This window comes from Prionailurus bengalensis, chromosome D3 (genome assembly GCF_016509475.1).
Source record: "Prionailurus bengalensis isolate Pbe53 chromosome D3, Fcat_Pben_1.1_paternal_pri, whole genome shotgun sequence".
Taxonomy (NCBI): Eukaryota; Metazoa; Chordata; class Mammalia; order Carnivora; family Felidae; genus Prionailurus; species Prionailurus bengalensis.
The window spans coordinates 63,798,402-63,821,749 of record NC_057356.1 but is presented as its reverse complement, the minus strand read 5'-3'; the positions used below and the strand labels follow the sequence as shown (position 1 = coordinate 63,821,749).

The following is a 23,348-nucleotide window of genomic DNA, read 5'->3' as shown; positions in this document are numbered from 1 at the left end:
CTTAATCCCCATCACATATTTAACCCATTCCCCACCCCCCACCTCCCCTCTGGTAACCATCAGTTTGTTCTCTATGGTTAACAATCTGTTTTCTTGGTTTCTCTTTCTCTCTCTTCCTTTTGCTCTTTTCTTTTATTTCTTAAATTCCATATGAGTGAAATCATAGATATTTGTCTTTCTCTGACTATTTCATTCACAATTATACTCTCTAGCTCCATCCATATCATTGGTAATGGCAAGATTTCATTCTTTTCCGTGCCCAAATAATATTGAATTGTGTGTGTGTATATATATATATATACATATATATATATATATGTATATATATATACATATACATATATATATGTATATATATATATATATATTACATCTTCTCTATCTGTTCATCATTTGATGAAACCTTGGGTTGCTTCCTTATCTTAGCTATTGTAAATAATGCTGCTATAAACATAGGGTGTGTGTATCCCTTTGAATTAGTATTTTTGTATTCTTTGGGTAAATATCAGTAGTGTGATTGCTGGATCATAGGGTAGTTCTATTTTTAACTTTTTGAGGAACTCCGTATTTTTTTTCCACAGTGGCTGCACCAGTTTGCATTCCCACCAACAGTGCAAGAGGATTCCTTTTTCTCCATACCCTCATCAACACCTGTTGTTTCTTATGTTGTTGATTTTAGTTTTGATTCCATTTCCCTGATGGTAAATGATGATGAGTACCTTTTCATGTGTCTGTTGGTCATCAATATGTCTTTGCAGAAATGTATGTTCATGTCTTCTGCCCATTTTTAATTGGATTATTTGGTTTTGGGTGTTGAGTTTTATGAGTTCTTTATATATTTTGTATATTAACCCTTTATTGGATATGCAATTGCAAATATCTTCTCCCATTCTATAGATTGCCTTTTAGTTTTGTTGATTGTTTCCTTCACTGTGAAGAAACTTTTTATTTTGATATAATTTATTTTTGCTTTTGTTTCCCTTGCCCAAGAAAAAAAGTTCCCATGGCCAATGTCAGAGAAATTACTGCCTGTGCTCTCTTCTAGAATTTTTATTGTTTCAGGTCTCCCATTTAGGTCCTTAATCCATTTTGGACTTTTTTTGTGTATGGTGAAAGAAAGTGGTGCTGCTGACCAATCTTGTAGGTCATGTAGCAGGCAAATGAAATATAAACATAATTATCATCTATTTTTACCAGTTCTAGAGGAAAAGCTGCCCATCTGTCCTGTAGTCTATAAGCTCCATTAGGGTAGGTATTGCTTTTATCATCTTGACCAATATAAACCCCCTACTTACCAAAAACCTAAGAGTTAGTACATGTTTAATAATTGTGTGTTGAACGAAAGAAGAAAGGAAGGAAGATGATAAGCTTTTTTGTGGTTGGGGTAATGAGTTTTTCACTCATTAGCCATCACAGCCTAATTTAGTTTGTCAGAGTAAATGCTGAATACGTTGAAGAAAAACAAATGTAGAAATGGTGCATAGTGAAGGGATTTTTGTGATACCAAATGGGAAAGCATTTGTCTTGCAAGGTTTCGAGTTGGGTATGCTTGTAATAGAAATCTTTTCCATTAACATCAGAGCCAGCATTCTTAATAGAATGATATGGAACATTACAACAATTATCCATTATCCATTATCAGATACTTCACTCTACTCCACCCACATACCAGTAAAATGTCTTGGTATTACTAATCTGTGCATTACTAAAGATTGCTGAAGATCACTGTAACATTTTCAAAACCTTTTGAAATTTTCTTTTGCCTAACAGAAGATCCTAAACACATCCAACAATACTATTTTTAAGAAACCAGAATAAATATAGATTAAACTATATAATTAATAAATTATATAAATAAACTTTGTCAATCTATGTATTAAGTAAAATTATTTTAAATGAATAAAATGGATGGAAACAATCAGATAATGAATTATCAATAGTCTTCAACTGGATTTCTTAAAACCAAACTGAACTGAAATGTTCTGTTTTTTTCTCAAGTATGTATAGATATTTGTAATTGAAATCTGAAATAAAGTAGGGTAAATACTGAACCATTTCAACAGTCAAAGAATCATTCTGAAGTAAACACTGCCACTTGTACAGAATGGTCTACGTTTCCCAGGGTGGGAACTTGTTTGAGGCTGTGTGTTTTGGGTGGCAAAAAGGTGGTTACCTAGCAACAACCCCTCCTCCCAAGTCTATGCTGCTAGAATGGTATTGTTCACGTCAGCGAATTGATTACTTGTTTGCTGAATCTAAAGAGAACAATGTAATAATGTGGTAGGGTATGAATTTCAATCATAAGAAACTCAGGTTTGTCCTCTGTGTTGGAACAGTTTCTCACTCCTCATCTGGTACTGGTAGAACCTGTCTAAAGAGATTGGATAATAAATAACATACTATTCATCAAGAGAAAATGAGGGAAACCTCTGACATTTTAATTAATAACATTTATTTCAGTTTGCTTTTAAAGCAAGCAATGAAACAGTTACTATATCCACAATAGCATTAGCTCTGGGCAAGATGTAATTTTATCACAATGTGTCCTTAGAAATGAGACAGCCCAGGGTGAGATAGGGTTCTATAGAAACAGAGTTTAAACAATCTAGACAGGTTTTAGATGACAGCATCTTGCCACCTGAAGGTAAAATTAATGAGATACTAATTTATATAGAACATACAAATAAGGTACTTATGTTTACAACAAATGAGTTTAACCATATGTTAGCAATAACTTAGCCAGGAAACACGTTTTAGTGAACCTCACACTATATATTTTGTTTACCTATGGTATGCATCGCAAATAAATACCACTGTCTCTTTCATCTAATGAATGTCTGTTCCTAGGGACAATCCCACTAGGTGCAAGCATAACTGAGGAAGCAAGTAATCTGAATGAAGTGAAAAGATAAGGACACAAAATACAGGTTCTGCCAATAGAAAAAATTAAATACAGTAAATTGGTTTGTGTGTTTTCACAGAATGACAATATAAGGTTTTAAAAAATCTGTTGGAAGAATTTTAAAATGCCAACTATGTGGGAACAAGTAGAAAGGGAAAGAAAAGGACTTTGGTTCATAAAATTTTCCATGATGCAAAAGACTGAAGCTAATTTTTCCCAAGACACAGTCCTGACACTCAGAGTGACTGCTCGCCAATGTGCAGGAACCTGTCACTTGTATAGTAGCTTTCTGAGAGTCACCCAATGCCCCTTCCTCCCCCATTCCAGTATATACTAAATGTCATTTGCTCCTAAGCTCCAGAGCAAAGGAATTCTTTGTGGAACAATAATTGATAGTTGGAGTTACAGCCTGAGTTCTCTCCTTTGGAAAATTTCTTAACATTTTTAAAAGGCACACTCTTCTGATTAAAATTAATCAGAATCTGACACCATATATTGCCCAGTTCCTCAACCCCAGAAATATCATCAGTTTAGAAAAAAAAAATGTTTTCCTTTGAAAATAACCAATAATTATATCATTCACTTTCAGTTTCATTCTGATTCTTGTAACTATTTTGCACAATCCTATTAGAAGTCAGGGGTTTTAACCAGAAATGTCATTCCAGGAGCAGTCTCATTATATGCAAAAGTCATAACCGAGAGTGAGTCTGAATACAGAAGGGATTATTCCCATCTGTTCCTAAGTACTTTAACTGGTCAAATGTCAGATATTAAAGGGGAGAGAGCTGACAGACAGATGGAGCAACATCATCAGCAAAATGTTTAGACTATTTATTAGGAAATAAGTGATTATAGTGGGAAAACTGTTGTCTTATTTCAAATGGATCAATGTGTGGTGGATCTTTTCTAACGAAAATATATCAAAGAAAATTTTAGAAAGCAATAAAACATATTCTTGCATGTCACAGTGTTCATATGATGCAGAGATTTCTCTCTTCTCACTCTTACCCGAAATCATCTCTGTAAATTGCATTATTCTGATAACTCGCAGGCACATTTTTACTGATCTAGATGATCAGGAGATTTTCTATTAAGAACTGACACGAATGAGTTTGGGGGCTCATCTCCATGTGCTTGTGAGCCCCCACAGAATAGCAAAGCTAATCTCCAGTAGTCCAACAGTTAAAATAATTGATGAGTATGTGTTGAATCCTCAGGAGAGACGGGAGGAAGAAAGAAGGAAAGGGAGAGGAGAGGATTGGAGGGCGGAGGGGAGGAGGGCAGGTGCTGATTTCAACCCTGTAGCGTCAGGATTGCGTCAATTCGGGTTTCAGCCACGTCTAGAGTCTCAGAGACGAGCTTCTCAGAAGAGCCAAAACAGGAACAGGGGTGGCAAATCACTGTGCGAGGGCGAGTGGACCACCCCCTCCCCCCTTTGCCTCCTCCCGGTTCCAGGCGCAGGTCCCCTGGGCTCTGCGCTGTTGTTTTCAGCACTCGGGAAAGCCGGCGCTTCAGATCCAGACAAGTGAATCAAGCCAGGGAGTTTTCCGTTCAGCACCTCGGACAGAACACGCAGCAAAAAATGGCTCCGATCACTACCAGCCGGGAAGAATTTGGTAAGCAAGTTACTCAACTTGTAACTGCGGTTGTTTCTTCAATACTCCGGGGTGGGCTGTGTTGTTGTTGTTGTTATTTTTATTTTTCCATGGGATGTTGGATATAGATCTCCTAGGTAGTTAATCTGAAAAGAAAATGAGAACTGTAAAGGGGCAATCGTGGCTTATCTGTTGTTTCTCCCTTCCTCCCTATCTTTCTCCTCAAAAAAATTGCCGTCTGCCAGGGAGATTTTACATCCAAGAAGTTCCTAAATGTTCGGGTAGCTCTGTAAATTGCAGCACGCGCTGAGTAAAGGAAAGGGGGTCTGTTGTTTGCAGTTGGTTTCATTAATTCTGTAGGTGATTTTTATTTGTAAGTAAATCTGTATTTAACTTACCAGGAGAAGCCAATGTTTCTGTGATTACATAAGGGTTTGATCTCGGTATAAAACAACTTATATGTTGAGGGTTTGGAATGTATATTTTATTATAGAGTGTACCATAAGGTTGTTTTTCTCTGCTATGTTTTTCTTGTATTCTTGAAATATGTTGCTAGTGAAAAACACAGAATCCTATGATGCTAGGGTGTTAGAGTGGTATTTGAAATGAACTAGCTTGGCCCATTGCATTTCACAGGTGAGGTAACCAGAGCCCAGAGAGATGAGGGACGTATTTCAGGTCAAACAGTTAATGAAAAGCTTTCGGAAAGTAGAATTAGGACTCCTATTTTCCAGTTCAATTTCCCTTTTCCTATACCAAATTTTTGGCACCATTGCTCTCCTTCTCTCTTTCAGTAAATAAAAACAGATGTACTTCAAATTAAAAAGTAGTATTTTAGTTCACATTATATTCCAAAGATAAGAGGTAGAGTTTTACTTACTTCACAAGTATTCAAAAAAATCAAGAAATTTTATAGAAGTTTGTGAATAAGGAATGATATCTATGAGTCCATGATAATTGTTATTTAACTGAGTGAAATGACTGAGGTCTTTGCTCTCAGAAGCTTAAAATCTCATTGGTAGAGAACATACAAGGAGTAGGTGAGTCTTTCCATGATTTAGTGAATATTTTGCCTTGTGACTTACGTATGAAATAGGGACAATCTGTGACATTATATTCAGAAATGAGTTCCCTTTACAGGCTTCCATTTGGGTGATTGATTTATATTATTATGATGTGTATTCCCAATTTCTGATTTGAAAATAAGAAATTTTCTAATACTGAGGCATTTTCAGAGATTGTGCTGGTAAAAAATATGTTTCAGCTTGGGCCATTGGTCTGTTTAAGAAAAAAAAAAAGAAGGATCATTTTCTATTGCTTTTATTGTTCTCCTAGCATTGGCTAAAGAATTGCCTTAGTTCATGACTTTGGTTTTGCTCCCTGGCCTTGGATTATTAGAGTCCAGGAGTGGATTCTCCCCTGTCACCCCCCCACCCCCTCCACACACAAAGACTTGAATAGAAGAAAAAAACTGAAAAGCTGATACTAAGTTTAGCTGATTATCTTTAGCTCTTGTTTGATTCTTTTTCTGTAGCATTTGCTGCGTTTTCTACTTGGGGAATTCAAAGGTTTATTTTTCATCTCTACATGATTCAGTTTCTTGATATAATTAAACTATAGAATTTTTATTATTGTTTTTTTAATATTGTTATATATGTCTTCTCTTATTTGTCATTGCTGGTTCTTATATTCTTTGAGTTCAGTTTTGAAATTATGAAGTAGGTAGGCAGAAGATTTGGGGGGTGGGGGAGGGGAGTAACAAAAGATTGTTCTTTCAGGGGTTATTCAAACAAGGCTTAACCCTTTTCTAACTGGGACTTTTAACTTTATTATTCACTATTTGGGATAAAAATAGATAAGAATGAAACCAAATGCAGATAATACTACATTAGTTATATTCACTATGACTATATTAAACATTGACTCAATTGATGCACTGTGTCCAGATATAGCAATACTGCTTTTACTTACACACTGTTACTAATCATTTGTTGGAAAAATATGCTTACATATGGCACATGATAAGCTTCATGCATAATCAGTATTACCTAATGTCAGTAATTTAATGTGCCCTCATTCAAGAAAGAATGCCAAATTCAATTTGATTACCATTTGCCATGTGGAAATATGCTAGAAAAAATCAGTTATGGATAAAATTGAACTCTAAATTATCTATTCTCACTCTTTACATGTTAAGGAACGATGATTCATTCATAACCATTGTTTTGTTTTTATCCTACTTAGGTGTAATTAATTTGTTCTTTGGGTAATTCAGTGTTTGAGAAATTATGAATCTGTATCCAAGGAGTTTGTAGTGTTAAAAGTTATATAATATTAATATCCTGTTGTTCATCTTTTTTGTTCTTTTTTTCCTAATATATGTAACATTTCTCTTATCATAATTGGGATGGAAATTATTGATAAGTTTGTGACAATAGCAGATAATGTTCCTCCATTTCTTAAAATTATTGGAACCACTGAGCCCTTAGATGTTTGCTTCTTGAATCCGGGATAAATAAAGAACTACTAAGAATAAAAAATCTCCCAGTATTTCAAAAATGTGTATTTCAAGCTCCATAATCAGTAAAAATTGATGCTTCTGGAAAGCCTCAAAATGTCAAGAAAACATAATGAAATTAGTACTGACCTACCATGCTGTAGTTGACTCATGTTATCTGAGAAAACAAAGGTAGGTCAGGGTCATTTAGCATCCCCCATCCCGACCTAGGCCCTGTTTCATCTTTTCTTTTTATTTATGAAAAAAAAAAAACTGAAATGAAGAAGTTTCTGTCATACGGTATTTTTTTCGGCATGTCACACAGTGGATGTGTTTATTCCTGAAGGTGACATGAAATGTGTACATAACTCATACCCAGAAGAGTTGGAAAGTAATCCAATCTGTGCAGCCTACAGCACTTGCCAGTTCCAGTATGCTTTTCAAATAAGCTCATGTCTCCAACTCTGCTCCTTTAATGTATGTTATTGGTCATTTGATTTTTCAGATGAAATCCCCACAGTGGTGGGGATCTTCAGTGCATTTGGCCTGGTCTTCACAGTCTCTCTGTTTGCATGGATCTGCTGTCAGAGAAAATCATCCAAGTCTAACAAGACTCCTCCATATAAGTTTGTGCATGTACTAAAAGGAGTTGATATTTATCCTGAAAACCTAAGTAGCAAGAAGAAGTTTGGAGCAGATGACAAAAATGAAGTAAAGAATAAGCCAGCTGTGCCAAAGAATTCATTACATCTCGACCTTGAGAAGAGAGATCTCAATGGCAATTTTCCCAAAACAAACCTCAAAGCTAGTAGCCCTTCTGATCTGGAGAGTGTGACCCCAAAGCTCTTTTCAGAAGGGGAGAAAGAAGCCGTTTCCCCTGATAGCTTAAAGTCCAGCACTTCCCTTACTTCAGAAGAGAAACAGGAGAAGCTGGGAACCCTCTTCTTCTCCTTAGAGTACAACTTTGAGAAGAAAGCATTTGTGGTAAATATCAAGGAAGCCCGTGGCTTGCCAGCCATGGATGAGCAGTCGATGACCTCTGACCCGTATATCAAAATGACGATCCTCCCAGAGAAGAAGCATAAAGTGAAAACCAGAGTTCTGAGAAAGACCTTGGACCCAGCTTTTGATGAGACCTTTACATTCTATGGGATCCTCTATACCCAGATCCAAGAGTTGGCCTTGCACTTCACAATCTTGAGTTTCGACAGGTTTTCAAGAGATGATATCATTGGAGAAGTCCTTATTCCTCTTGCAGGAATTGAATTATCTGATGGAAAAATGTTAATGAACAGAGAGATCATCAAGAGAAATGTTAGGGTAATTCATTTTTAGTGCTTAAAGTATTTATAAACATTCTTTTATTCAGCTTCTTTGTATCTAGGGGGTTTTCATTAAAATGATAAGTTTTATACATATCATCTTTACCATGTTTAATTATTATTAATCATAATCAAATGGGGATCAAGGGAATAGAGGAGATGAAAGAAAATTTAACCCACAGCTGAAATGTTTAAAGTATTTTAATTATATCAAATAAATAGGCATCCTTTGTGGATATTTAAAGAATACTTATATAAATATTTTTGTTAATTTCTATCTTAAGTATTTTGACTGCCACTTAAACTAAAATGCAGGCAAATATTTCTTATAAGCAAGTTAACAAAGATGTTTCTAAATTGAATTTGAAATTGAAATTGAAACATAACATTAAATCAATTTGTCCTGAGGATTTGGAAGTTATATTGACTTTTCATGGAATTGCTTTTCAAGGAGGAGACATCACATCATATTGAATTATAAATGTCCATGACTACGTTGTATGACAAGAAGTGAGTTACTCTGCCTTTGTAGGTATACTGCTTTGGTAGTTCTGAGACTATTATAAGATATCAAATTAATACTATTTCCCCTTTAAATATAGAACTTAATTGATTTAAACTATAATATTTTAGAAAGATTCTGTAGAATACTGTAAAGCTCACCTTTATTTCTTTGTTGAAATTAATGAAAAGTCAGAGTTCAGAAACGCTAAGTAGCTTGTTTGAGACACTCAGATGTTTAGCAGCATAGTAGGAATAAATATCTATTCCTACTTGGACTGTTTATTCATATAATAACCCCATGTGCATATAGACTGAAGAGTTAGGAGCTCTGGCCAGCCATCATTCTTAGTTATAATCCAGCTCTGAGTTTTCATTTTGTTTCATCAGTTAAAACTTGTACTTTGAGTTCTTGGTCATCTTAGCTAATGTCTTTAAAGTGCAAATAAAATCTAAGTAGTGTACAAAGAAGGATCTTATGATACTCTTCAAAAACAAAGTATTAAAAATTGAGTCAATTCCCTCCAAAACTTAATTCATTCCTTGGATTAAATGAGGACTTTGAGTGGGGGCTGAGGATAGAGAATTTTAATTCCATCAGCCCTGTGGGTCAGGAGAGTGGTGGCAGTCAGAATAAATTACAGTTAGTCTGAATTCAAATTCCAGTAATGTTAGTGTTTTTTAAAAAATTGAAATCAAATCAAACTTAACATGAGTCATTTTGCCCTATACAGATCCTTTCAAATGAATAGACAATTTTAATTACTATTAGTAACTTCAAAAAGTAATTATTTAGTTAAAAAGCAAAAGTAAAAAAAAAAATCCTCTGTAAAAGCTATACTCTAAATATCTTTAAACATTTCTAGTAATGGGTGTGGCTGACTCATTACAAATTTTAACAACCTGTAGTACCTAAAAACACCACAAGATGGCAGCCACCTGTTTTTAGAAAGTGGTAGCACTGCACAAAAGCTTGCAGTTACTCAGATTCCTTAGCATAGTAAAATAAAAATAAGTAGGAAAATTACATAAAACTAGCAATATTATATTGCTTTAAAATGTTGCTATAAGCACAAATTTCAAACCCAAGAAAATAATGAGAATACTTATACCACATCTCTCTTTGTTTAGAAGTCTTCAGGACGGGGTGAGTTACTGATCTCTCTCTGCTATCAGTCCACTACAAATACTCTCACTGTGGTTGTTTTAAAAGCTCGACACCTGCCTAAATCTGATGTGTCTGGACTTTCAGGTAAGAATGCTTCTGAAAAATTCAGTGTCAGTGAACAGTACATTGGGCAAAATAGCATCTAACGTGAATTTGATTTGCCTTTTACTCATAGTTTCAAGTGATGTGATTGTTTTTCCCTGTTTTTCATTATGGAATAACGATGTGATTCAATGCCATTAGCAAGAAAAATAAAACTACATAGTTCTACCAACTAAGCCATTGCTAATACATGATAGATGTCTGATTGAGTGAGTTTGAAGCAGAAAACAGTGATAAATGCAGAGGTAAGAAGCCATTGCCAAAAATATAGCAATTGTTTGGGAGAAGAGTTCTTCATTTTAGTGTTTTTAATGAGCCAACCTACACTTATTCTTCTGGTGTTCTTTTTATTATTTTTCCTTTAATTCCTTATGTATCTTCTTGAAGAATTAGCTCTTAGTTTTTGTGACTATTAAAAAAATTCCTCATATCACATTGTGAAAAGAACACATGACCTATGGGTTGAAAGGATCTGAGTTCAAATCCTAACCCTTCCATTTTAGCATATAACCTTGGCTATGTTTCATAATCTCTACACAAACTAATAAGTAATGATACTTACCTTGAGAGAGATTGTGAGGACTAGAAAGATATACTTCATTAAATATCACCTAGTTGTATTATTATTTTTAATATTATTATTGCTATTATTTAATAATGGCAGTTGAACACATTGTCTTAAATGTTTAGATTAGGAAGCTGAAATGAACTCATATGCTTCAACCAGAAAGAGGCAAAAAGAATATAATTAAATGTGTGAAAAAGTAGCATGATCCTAAAATCCACATATTAAAGGAAGATCAACTCTGAAAAACAGGAAGCAAACTCAGCAGGTGATTAAAGAAGCACAAAATTTAAAGCAAAAAGGACATTGCCATTGTGAATTCTAAATGCCTGTTCAACAGAAAAGCAGAGAGGTAGAGAGGCTTATCCAAAGTCATACAACTCAGAAAGGTTAGATCTTGTCTAATGTTTTTTTCTTCTATCCTATTTTCTGGAATGAGTTACAAGTAATCAGAGTGTGCCTCTGGAATATTTTGTTTTCTTCTCCTCTATATTATCTCATCTTCCTGCCATTGCACTTCTGTTCTCATCCTCTGGTTTAGAACAGTTTACTCTTCGCATTCACATTCTTATTGTCAATTTGTTGACAATAGAGAAGCCAAGCTATATCCATGTTTTCACTTTGTTCTGACTCATTTTCACTGCAATCTCATTTTATTGGCATGCAGTAACCTCCAAGGGCACCATTATATTGAAATCAACTCTCCAGCCAGGTTCTGCCAGTGTAACGTCTGTTGTTTACCATTGCAGATCCCTACGTGAAAGTGAACCTGTACCATGCCAAAAAGAGAATCTCTAAAAAGAAGACTCATGTGAAGAAATGCACCCCTAATGCAGTGTTCAATGAACTGTTTGTCTTTGATATTCCTTGTGAGGGTCTTGAAGAGATAAGTGTTGAGTTTCTGGTTTTGGATTCTGAAAGGGGATCCAGAAATGAGGTGATAGGGCGGTTGGTCCTGGGAGCAACAGCAGAAGGAACCGGTGGAGAGCACTGGAAAGAGATCTGTGACTATCCCAGGAGACAAATTGCCAAGTGGCATATGCTCTGTGATGGGTAGCATCCTAGACATGATGAGTTGGAACTTAATGATTTTTACTAGGCAAGGAACAATTTCCTTTCTCTTTTTTTCTCTGATACATGATTGCAAGCTTGTGACAACAAGCTACTTTTTTTTTTTTTTTGGTTAGAAATGGATTGAATTAGCAAACCCGAAAGTAACTGTCAATGTGTATCATGATCATTTCCCCTGATATTAAAGAAGTTGGGTAGATTTTCATGAGATATTCAATCTCTGCTGCAGGTTACCAAAGTAGCCAAGCATTTTATAAATATTACAGTGCAATCCCAAGCTATTGATGTGGTTTAGAAGGTGGTGATCTCATGTCACTAGAAAGAAATGTGATTTTTAGGATTTAGAAATGAAAAGCATGCTTTCTCTTATGAAAATTCATCCATTTTTCTTCAGGTGGGGAAATTATTTTTTCTTTAAATCCAAAGATATTAAAGAAATGTTCTCTGGTTTGTTTTCATCCATTATGTCATGTGAAAATGGTCGTCTTGCATATAAAAGTATATGGTCCTTTCTCTTTAGTTTGTAATTATTTGATACAATTTTATTATACAAGGAGTATCTTGGTTTTCTTTCGAAAGGACAGTGAACAAGCTGAGAAATCATTTTATCAAAGGGCTGAGTTGAGAACACTGTGGCTGAAATATTATTTTTCTCTCTCCTAAGGTTATATGTGAGTCAAATGTTATAAAATATAATCTCACATAAGAACCATGGCCTTGAATTATCCACTGACTATCACAAACATCAGTGTGGTCTAAGCAAGCCCTGTTTACCTTTGTTAAGTTGTGGAATTAGTTAGTGGTAAAGAAATAAACTTCAGTTAGAAATCCAGCTAGAAATGCAGCTTCCTGAAAGGAAATATGTATAGTATGCAAGTGTACATTCAAGTCTATCCCTTGTATGCAGAAAGGGCATGGCTAACTAAGTCTTTGTTTAGCATCTTCTTTCCCAGAAAGGATAAGCTACTATTTGGAAAGAAACAAACAAGATTTAAGTTTTTTCCATTACTGGATAGAAAGCATCACTTAAACCAACAAAGTAATGACTAAACTATAGTTACACAGTGAGCCTAATATAATTTACACATGTTCACACAAAATGTATTTAGGCTGTCAAATTAGCACAACAGAGTATGTTTCACTATCTTTTCTAGGCTAATTTGCCTTGAGCTGTTGTCTGTGGAACAGTTTATAGACTTGTGTCTTGTATGGTTTTCCAGTGCCAGGGCTCTGAAATTCAATAAAAACCTGCTAGAGCAAAGTGGTGCCCTGTGATTACTTGAAAGAATGAACTTGAGATAATGTCACTATATCTGAGTTTTTAGAGAGTATGAGTGAAACTGGGTACAGTTGAATTATTAAATATGCAAGTTAGAAATAAAGTCTACTGAAAAATTTACATTTTGAGTCAGGTTTTGTGTCCGTACTTTAGCAGTTTTTGAGAATGTGTTTGATATCACAGTGTTTGTAAATTCTCTGACAATGCATTTTCAAAACAACTTATACATGCTTTTTATGACTATGCCTAATGTAAAGAAAATGTTTTACATTCCGTATGTACAAAGATTGAAGTCAACCTCTTTTTTGTGCTTTAAGATGACTTTGGGATTAAAAAAAATATTCCCCGATCATTGTCTTTATTACACCAGAAAGTCACCTCACAGCATTTCTATGAAAGCAACATGAAATGAATTGTAGTCAGTGCATGGTTTGGGGAAGTAAAATGGCCTTTTTATGTATGTATATTTGGTTAAATAGGCCATGGAATATAATATATTTTGGAGCTCTAAACAGTTGTGAGAAGTCAACTCTAAGTATCCTTCACAGAAACCAGAAGTTAATGGTTATACCAAGTAAAGTATAGTTGTTGGAGGGAGATTTTTTTAAGTAGAACAACAAAACCAACAACAAATACTTTTAAAATTACAATGAATAATTTGTAAATAGTTTTTAGTTTTTAAAATTTAAAGTGTTTTTGAGTGTGAAAAGTTGAGTATAACTCTTTGTAACTGCTTTTAAGGAAAGAAAGAAGGAAAACTAGAAAGGAATTGAAACAGGCAGGGACATATGTGATCCCATCATCTTCTGAAAATTATACTGTTTTATAATGTATTACAATATCAGTGTGAATATCTTGAATTCTGTTACAAATCCTGCGCTGTATTAAACATGTAAATTAATTGTTTGTCTGATTAGCCAATCCAACCACCCTAAAGGGGAGGTCTCCATGTTTGAAGAACTGTGTAACTCAGTAACTGACTTGTTCTGATGTTGTAACTCAATAGAAGTGATTTGGAAGGAAGCATGGTGTATGAGATGGTGTCTGTTCTTTCGTGCCAGCTCTGTATGATGTTTGTAAGACCATGTTTGTAAGACATGAATAAATTGCTGCTTTTGCCCAACCCATTTCAACTCAAACTTTCTGCCAATGGACTCTGTAATAAGACTTCTCTTATATCTTTCTAAGCTTTAAGGTTCCTGAATAGATCCCCTGGCATTGAACAGGGATCATCAGTGATTCTGCACCAAGGTCTTTAATGTGTCTTATTTTATTTTGTTTAATCCTTCATAACAATCATCTGGTACAATTATCATTATCCCTATTATACAGAAGCAAAACCTGAGACTCAAGGAGCTTAGGCATTTGGCTCCAGTGCACATGGATAGTAAATAAAAGATTTTCATGGCTTACCACACTCTTCCCTCTGTGCCACACCACACACTCCTCAAGGAGACTTCATCAACTAGCTCTGCTAGAACCTTAAAGGGGCATATGACCAAATTCATTTACTTTTCCTATATTCACTTTTCCATATTTTATTTATCTTTTTCAGTATTTTCTATCACCATTCTTTATTTCCTCTTCTTTTTTTCTCTTTTATGATCTGTTTTTTTAATATTTATTTATTTATTTATTTTTTGTGAGAGAAGAACACAGGCACGTGCATGTGAGTGGGGGAAGGAATCTTAAGCATGCTTTGTGCTGTCAGTGCAGAGCCTGACATAGGGGTCAACTTCATTAACCATGAAATATGACCTGAGTGGAAACCAAGAGTGAGACACTTAACCCACTAAGCCACCCAGAAATAAAATGCCCCCATCTTATTTCTCATTTTAATCTCTTTCATTACCTATTTTATATTACTGCCTTTTGTGTCTTTTTCATTTTTCCCATATCCTTGCACTGGATTGATTTGGTTAGAAAAATGGTGTGGGAATGGAAGTCTTATTTCTTGTTAGAAAGTGGGAGAAAAAAACCTCATTGATATCTGCAATGTTCTCATCAAACACCAGCTAAGGTGACTGGGAACTATGAGGTCCACCACTGGAGGATCAGCCATCATTTATAGCATCAGTCTATATCTAGAGGTGTTCTGTGTTAACACACTTGGAAAAATGGCTTTGTAAATGGAATGCAGCTAGAACTGCCATTTTATTTTTCTTGCAAATCATATCAACTGTGTTATGAAGTTGCACAGGTATGTCAAAAGAGTTAGTTGGCCATTATATTTAAGTGTTCAAATATATTTTAATTGTCAAAAGCAACCAGAGACACTGAGGAGATTTTCCAAGGGAATTAGTCATTAAGGAAATGCTAATTAAAACCACAATGAGATATGACTGCACATCTATTACAATGGTTGAAATTTAAAAGTTTGAACATGTCAAGTGTTAGTGAAGATTTAGAGGAACTAGGTCATTCCTAAACTGCTGGTGGGATGCAAAATGCAGAACTAGTTTGGGAAACAAGTAGTCTCTTAAAAGTAAACATACATCTACCCTATAACCCAGTCATTACACTTCTGAGTATTTAGTAAGAGAAATGAAGGAATATATTTACACAAAGATTTGTACATGCGTTCCCATAGCAGCTTTATTTGTCATAGACAAAAACTATATTCAACCTAATGTTCATCAACAAGTGAATGCTTAATGAATTGTGTTATGTCTACACAATGGAAAGCTACTCAACAATGAAAATAAATGAACTACAGATATATGCATTAACATATATGAATCTTAACAATGATTACTTTGACTTAGGCCAGGTAATCTCCCCAAATATATAGAGCATATAATGTAGATTTCATTTATAGGAAATGTTGGAAAATGCAAACTAATCTGTAATGATAAAAAGCACATCAGTATTCACTTGGGATTGAAAGGGGAAGTATGGAGAGGTGTGAGTGAGAGATTAAAAAGGAACAGGAGGAGACTTTTGGGGTGATGGATATGTTCATTTTCTTGCTTGTGATTATGGTTTTGTGGGTATATGCATGTATCAAAATTTATCAAATCCTACACTTTAAATGTGTGTAGTTTATTATACCTAAATAAATCTGTTAAGAAAAAAAAGTGTAAGAGGCAAGCAACTTATAACCAACATTTTACAAAAAAGGATAATGTTACTAACATCACTACCAGCAATATGATTTCTGAATATTAGTATTTAACATAGGTTGGGGGCAGTTAATTTTTTCTTAATATGTATCTCCCAGGAATATATAGTTCAATGACTGTTTTGTAAGGTCTTTTGAGATGGTTCCTATGTAAGTGTGCCACCAACTACTTAAAGCAAAGTTTTTATTTGCTTTCATTCCTTTTTTCTTCAATTTTCTTTTTTAAAATTAATTAATTAATTAATCAGTTTTGAGAGAGAGAGCATGAGTGGGTGAGGGGAAGAGAGAGAGGGAGAGAGAGAATCCCAAGCCGACTCCACACTGTCAGCTCAGAGTCAGCTAAGGGGCTTTATCTCATGAGCCATGAGATCATGACCTGAGCCGAAATAAAGAGTCAGACACTTAACTGATGGAAACACCCAGGTGCCCCTATTTACTTTTATTTCTATTTTTAATAAATTTATTTTTATTTTTTTAAATTTTTTTTTACTGCATTTCTTTATTTATGAGAGGCAGAGAGAGACAGGGCATGAGCGGGGGAGGGGAGAGAGAGGGAGACACAGAATCCGAAGCAGTCTCCAGGCTCTGAGCTGTGAGCTCTGAGCTCTCCAGAGCCCGACGCCAGGCTGGAACCCATGAACTGCGAGATCATGACCTGAGCCGAAGTTGGACACTCAACCGACTAAGCCACCCAGGTGCCCCAACAAATTGATTTTTAAATTCAATTTTGTTGTATAGTTCTATGAAATATTTACATATTTGATTTAATATGTAAATATTTGCATTTTTTAGGGTGTCTGGGTGGCTCAGTTCGGTTAAGCATCCAGCTCAGGTCATGATCTCACAGTGTGTGAGTTTGGGCCCATGTCCAGCTCTGTGCTGAGAGTGTGGAGCCTGCTTGGGATTCTCTCTCTCACTCTTCTCTCTCTGTCTTTCTCTCAAAATAAATAAACTTAAAAAAATAAATATTTACATTTTTCTTTCTTTCTTCCTTTCTTTCTTTCTAGCACATGTGTGAGAGAGACAGAGAAAGAGAGAGTGGGGGAGAAGCAGAGAGAGAGGGACAGAGAGAGAGAATCCCAAGTAGGCTCCACACTGTCAGTGCAGAGCTGGACACAGGTCTGAATCCACAGACTGTGAGATCACAACCTGAGCCAAATCAGAGTCAGATACTTAACTGACTGAGTCACCCAGGCACCCCTATATTTTTCTAAAGATATATTTACAAAGCAAAGTACATTAATAGATGCCCATCTTCTATGTCTATAGTCAACCATTTCTCTGTTCTCATACATAATAAGTTTTAAAAGTTACAGTTTAATCTTTCTAATTTTTAATATAAACAAATATGTATCTATATTCATATTCCTCTGTTATATTAACAAAAGCATGCTCTACAATATATCATGGATATTATTCTCTGGCTGCATATAGGGCTAGTCCTTATTCCTTTTTATGGCTGTATATTACTTCTTTACAGTATCAACATTAAATAGCTATTTGGGAACTTGTGTTTATTCTCCCATTATAAGATAAAGCTTTGTGTGTTTCATTGATCTTTATATATCTAAAGTAGCTAGGTTGCATGTAGTAAATTCAATGAATATTTATTTAATTAAAGTTTGAGCCACCATAAGTGTCTGATAAATCAAATTTAATTAATTAGTATATGGGAAAAATTATAAAAACACTATTGTTAAGAAATAATAGTAGAAAAACATTACTACAAGATATAAAAACATTTTTGTCCTTCTGATGTAATTTATTGTATATGGGAAGGAATATTAATATAGTAGGCATCCCAGATTTTTTCAAATTAGTTTTCGGATAAACTATGTTTTATTATTTATTTCTTAGAATTAGATTTACACTCCTAATTTCTAGTATTAAGCTAGCATTAAAGTGATTCTGTGTTCCTTATTAGGACATCATATGAAGTCAAGGAAAGACAATTTAAAATCAAGTAGGATATAGATTTGACTTGAAGATTTACTATGGATGAAAAAAAAAAGAAAATTTACTGTTGGTGATTTGAAATCTTACCACTGAGATTGTACAGGACACATGAACATAACTCAATGAAATGCCAAAGCTCATCTAAGCAAAAGATTTTTTTTTAAGTTTGTTGACGGTAGTAGGTAACACAAACATTTATTGGATTGAAATTTAAAACAATACAATGCATTTTCTAATTTATATCCTTTCACTTAATATACAGCACAACTCAAGATATAGATAATATTCCTTTAGTTCTATTGATGATAAAGATAAATCTTAGCATCTCATCTAATTTTGAACCACAGAATGGCAGAGGTGGGATAGAACCTAGGACCTCCTGAATACAAAGTCCTTATTGTGTGTACAAGCATCACACTCACCTGCTTTTAAGCTAGCACAGAATCACATGTTTTGCTTCTCTCCCAATTCCTATGATAATGTGAGATGTATGGCAAACAGTGAAATAGTGGGAAATTATGGTTGCATTAATTCCCTAGGTTTATTCATTTATTCTTCCTTCCTTCTATCTTTCCTTCATTCCTTCATTCCTTCCTGCCTTCTTTCCTTCCTTCCTTAACACAGATCATACAACAAAGACTCCGTCCTTGAGCAAACTTTATTCAACCTTCTAGGAGCCTTCTTCTTGTCTATGCCTCAACTTTAGCCTGCTGAACCAAGATTTAGTAAATGATCCTACTAAGTCATGGGGCACCAGGAGGGCTCAGCTGGTTAAGCATTGGACTTCGGCTCAGGTCATGATCTCATAGCTCGTGAATTTGAGCCCCGTGTCAGGCTCTGTGCTGACACCTCAGAGCCTGGAGCCTGTTTCAGATTCTGTGTCTTCCTCTCTCTCTGCCCCTCCCCTGCTTACTTGCTGTCTCTCAAAAATAAATAAACATTAAAAAAAAAGAATCCTACTAAGTCATTTTATTGACTTATTACCTTCCCCCACTCTTGATATATGATCATGTTCTTCATCACCATATTGGGTATCTAAGTCCTTGGTCTACCTTTAGCAAGAATTCTGTCAAGTCAATTAATGAAGAATCTCTCTATTCTTGATGTCTAATGTAATCCCTCTTAGTAATTTTCCATCCACTGACCCTGTACTCTGCTCATTGATTATAAATCTCCAGTTACCTTTGCTATATTCTGATTGGAGTTCAATATCTCTCCCCAATACATTTTTTTTGAAAGAGAGAGAGAGAGAGGGAGACAGAGAGCTTGAGTGGGAGGAGGGGTGGAAGGAGAGAGAATCCCAAGCAGGGTCCCCACTGCAAACACAGAGCCCAACACAGGGCTCAATCCCACAATTGCGAGATCATGATCTGAGCCCAAATCAAGAGTTGGACATTTAACTGACTGAGTCACCCAGGCGCCCCACAATAATCTTGAATAAAGGAATAAAGTCTTCCTTGCTGTGTTTAACAAGCATCAGAATATTTTCTCATTAACAGTGGAAGAAAATGAAGCAATATGTGTTTCCAGTGAAAGTTTTTAAGAATTTCTGTCTACTCTGAACATTCATGTTTGAAAGTTTGATCCAGAAGTGACAACACAATGTCATCCTGAATAGCATTGCTATGCTGTCATGCCTGTTTGGAAAAACATGCTGAGGTGGATTTTGAGGCCAAATCATGTCTTAACAGAAATTTAATGGGCTTAACTATCTATGTACTAGTTTAACTATCTACGTTCCTAGTTTAAAAAAAACATTTCAGGGGTGCCTGGGCGGTTCATTTGGTTAAGCATCCAATTTCAGCTCAGGTCATGATCTCACAGCTTGTGAGTTTGAGCCCCACGTCAGGCTCTGTGCTGACAGCTCAGGGCCTGAGCTTGCTTCACTGTCTCTCTCCCACTCATGCTCTCTCTCTCTCTCTCTCAAATATAAATAAACATTAAAAAATTTTTTTAAAAAGGATACATTTCTATTCAGTCTCTAGTAAGTAAAATTTCATAGTTCTTGATTTTATGTTGGTAACATATGAATTGAGTTGCTTTATTACATCAACTTCTCTTTTATATAAAATATCTTCATTATCTCTTTGTCTTAATGAATAAAAAAACCATGAGCTCCATATTTAGTTTCCCTTGGTCTGAATCTTGACTTCACTTCTTATTAGCTGTATGAGGACTGTTTATTATTAAACACTTCTGTGTCTCAATTTCTCCCTCTCTAAAAAAGGGCTGATAGGGGCGCCTGGGTGGCACAGTCGGTTGAGCGTCCGACTTCAGCCAGGTCACGATCTCGCGGTCCGGGAGTTCGAGCCCCGCGTCAGGCTCTGGGCTGATGGCTCAGAGCCTGGAGCCTGTTTCCGATTCTGTGTCTCCCTCTCTCTCTGCCCCTCCCCCGTTCATGTTCTGTCTCTCTCTGTCCCAAAAATAAATAAAAACGTTGGGAAAAAAAAATTTTTTTAAAAAGGGCTGATAATAATTCCATAACAAAATGTCCAGATTGCACAAAAGGATAGTGGTGAAAATGATTAATTCTGTGTGGAAATGGGTTTTCAGAAAATGTGCATAGAATTTCTTTGGATCCAAAGAAACAATAAAGAAAACCTAGTAAATTAAACTGCAAAGTCTCTTAAAAGAGGTATTGATATCTGTTAATAGTTCAACTGTTTCTAGAAGTTTACAGTTCTGTATTACATCATATTGTTATATCCACTTTAATATGTAATCCTTACAATGAATTCATGAAGATGGTAGGAAAGATATTGTTTTCTAACATTTGTGAGTTTGGTGATTTATCAGAAATTAACTTCTGTATTTTACCAATGGAGGCAAATTAGGGGATGGGAAAAAAATCATAGGGCTGGAAGGACAGAAAATTTCAGAGAGGGTTTAGGTTCAAGGCAGGACAGAGAGAGTCAAAACACACAGAAAACAGAAAAAGCATTATGATTTAGAAAAATTCCAAACCATCATGATGATGACATGGGATGAATGATGAGATTACATGGGGTCAAGGGAACAAGGAGATATTACCACCTGCATGAAAAATATTTTAATTTTTAAAAATAAAATTAGAAAAATGCTTTATTTTGGCATAATTGAAGCATCACATTTTTATTTGTTAACCTACTCTATTGTTATATTAACTCAGCTCTGCCTTCATCCATGCGTATTACTATATACATACAGAACCCTGGGTGCTTTGTATCAAACATTTTACTAGGAACAAAAGCAAAATATTCTATTTTCTTACATTTCCAACACTGTAAAGGGAATAATATTAAGGCAAATGTTTCTGAAGTATTTGTAAAGATGAGCATCATTAAATATCATTTGTTTTACATAATAGTTTTATTTAAATGATTATAATGGAGACAATTCAACTTAATTATACGGTGACAGTATATAGATTTGCACTCTGAAGAATGTAAAAAAGACTGATGGTGAATTAGTTTGCTAGAGCTGCTATAACAAATAGCACAAATTGAGTGGCTGAAACAATAGCTATTTATTTTCTCACAATTATAAAGACTAGATCCAAGATTAAGGTGTCCATAGGGTTGTTTGTTACAAAGGCCTCTCTTGGCTTGTACACGGTCATCTTTTTCCAGTGTCTTCACCTGGCCTTTGCGTTTGCTCTCAGTCCTTCTCTTCTCTTATAAGCAGACCAGGCATATTGAATTAGGGCTCATCCATATGGCCTCATTTACCTTAATTACCTCTTTAAAGGGCCTATCTCCAAATGGTTGCATTCTGAGGTACTGGGGGTTAGGAATTTAGCATATGAATATGGGGGAAAAAGCACAACTCAGCCCTTAATAGATGGAGAGAGAGTGAGGGAGAGGGAGATCTATCTCCTCAATATGTTATTTTATATTCACTATGGTACTTCCAGATACCACACTGTTATCAAGACTTTTCTTACTCTATTTGCTCCTCCCTTTGAAGTATATGGGCAACAAGGTCTGTTTAATTATTCCCAAAAGGCAGCCACAAGGACAGTCATGTTTAACCAGAGAGAAAGAGTATAAACATTGTCACCTCCTTCTGTATGTACATTTTGTAGGAATAAACTAGTAAGAAGTATTTCACTATTATTGATACTTATAATACTTTGAGTAAAATAAAAAAGGAAAGGCAGATAGCATGTTGGTTGGCTTTTTTACTACTGAGAGAAAAACTAGTCATTCCATGAACTATAGACAAGATTTTTTGCTTAAAAGTAATAAGGAATTTGCTATAAAATATAAAAAATTATTTTCATAATTTTATCATGTTAATTATCAAAGAAATGTGTGTATTAAATAAAAATTATTAAGAGGCAGTGTGAAACAGTGCTACAGTGAAATAGGACTGGTGGTTTCAATAGCAATGTTTTAATCTAATCTTTGTTATTAGCATAGGGAATCAATTCCATTTTAATATTTTAACGTCCTATGATTCTGTATGACCCAAGATAACTTAGTTCTATTGGATATCATTGAATTCCTTAACAACGCTGGTCAATTCAATCCTTCCACATTTTCATGAAGGACAGTCCAGAAAGGAAAAAAAAAAAAAAAAGACAATAGAGAAATTTCAAGCAACAATGTTGAAACCAAGACTTAGATTTGGTCCATGGGAGCCTTTTATTCTTTCTGTAGTGGTTTCTCCCCAGCTGCTTCTTCATCGCCCTCACGCAGTCATGACAGATGAGATATAAAAGAATCAGGTGACTTCAGAGGCTGACTTGAGACCTCAGCTGCTGTCGTGTTCCCTCAGCATCTTCTGATTGACTGAGATCTATTTTTCTCTGCAGGTAAAACAGACTACTTCCCAAGCTGCATGTACAAAAAGTTAGAAAATAGTGCCTTTTTTAAATAGCTATCTAGCTGGAAATACTTTGTTGTTGTTTTCCCTGTTCATTCTTTAGAATTCAATGTTACCTCTTCCAGATGCTCGCTGTGGAATATGCTGACATATTACTTGACATTACTTAAGATACGTAAGACGCATGATACGTAAGATGTTAAGAGCTGAGGTGAGTGAACGTAAATTACTCAGGTTATGTGGCAAGAGGTGCTGGGCTCCCATCTGTGAGGGAGAGGTGGCAAATGAAAAGGGAAAGAACGTGCGAAAGAATGGCAGATTCTGAAGGTAAACCCAAGCTCTTCAAAATTGTCTTACGGGTTTGGCCGTGGAGTTGTTATAGATCGTGTCATCCAAAGATAAACCGATTAGAAAATTTTTAACAGAACAAAGTTTTGTGTGTTAAATCCTTTTTAATACTGAT

At 35.2% G+C, this 23,348-nt stretch overlaps 1 protein-coding gene across 3 annotated transcripts; it reads left to right on the top strand.

Annotated features, from left to right (window-relative positions):
• The first annotated feature begins 4,184 nt into the window (after nucleotides 1-4,184).
• SYT4 (synaptotagmin 4) lies at nucleotides 4,185-14,125 on the top strand. 3 transcript variants are annotated; one of them, XM_043558704.1, is made up of 4 exons: nucleotides 4,185-4,518; nucleotides 7,500-8,314; nucleotides 9,952-10,069; nucleotides 11,402-14,125. In XM_043558704.1, exons 1-4 carry the CDS (start codon nucleotides 4,485-4,487, stop codon nucleotides 11,707-11,709), a joined length of 1,275 nt encoding a protein of 424 aa, XP_043414639.1. In that variant the 5' UTR covers nucleotides 4,185-4,484; the 3' UTR covers nucleotides 11,710-14,125. The 3 variants fall into 3 exon arrangements, with proteins under 3 accessions (XP_043414639.1, XP_043414640.1, XP_043414638.1); XM_043558705.1 differs by having other exon boundaries at nucleotides 4,186-4,518; nucleotides 7,500-8,308; nucleotides 9,949-10,069; XM_043558703.1 differs by having other exon boundaries at nucleotides 4,191-4,518; nucleotides 9,949-10,069.
• Nucleotides 14,126-23,348: the final 9,223 nt, after the last annotated feature.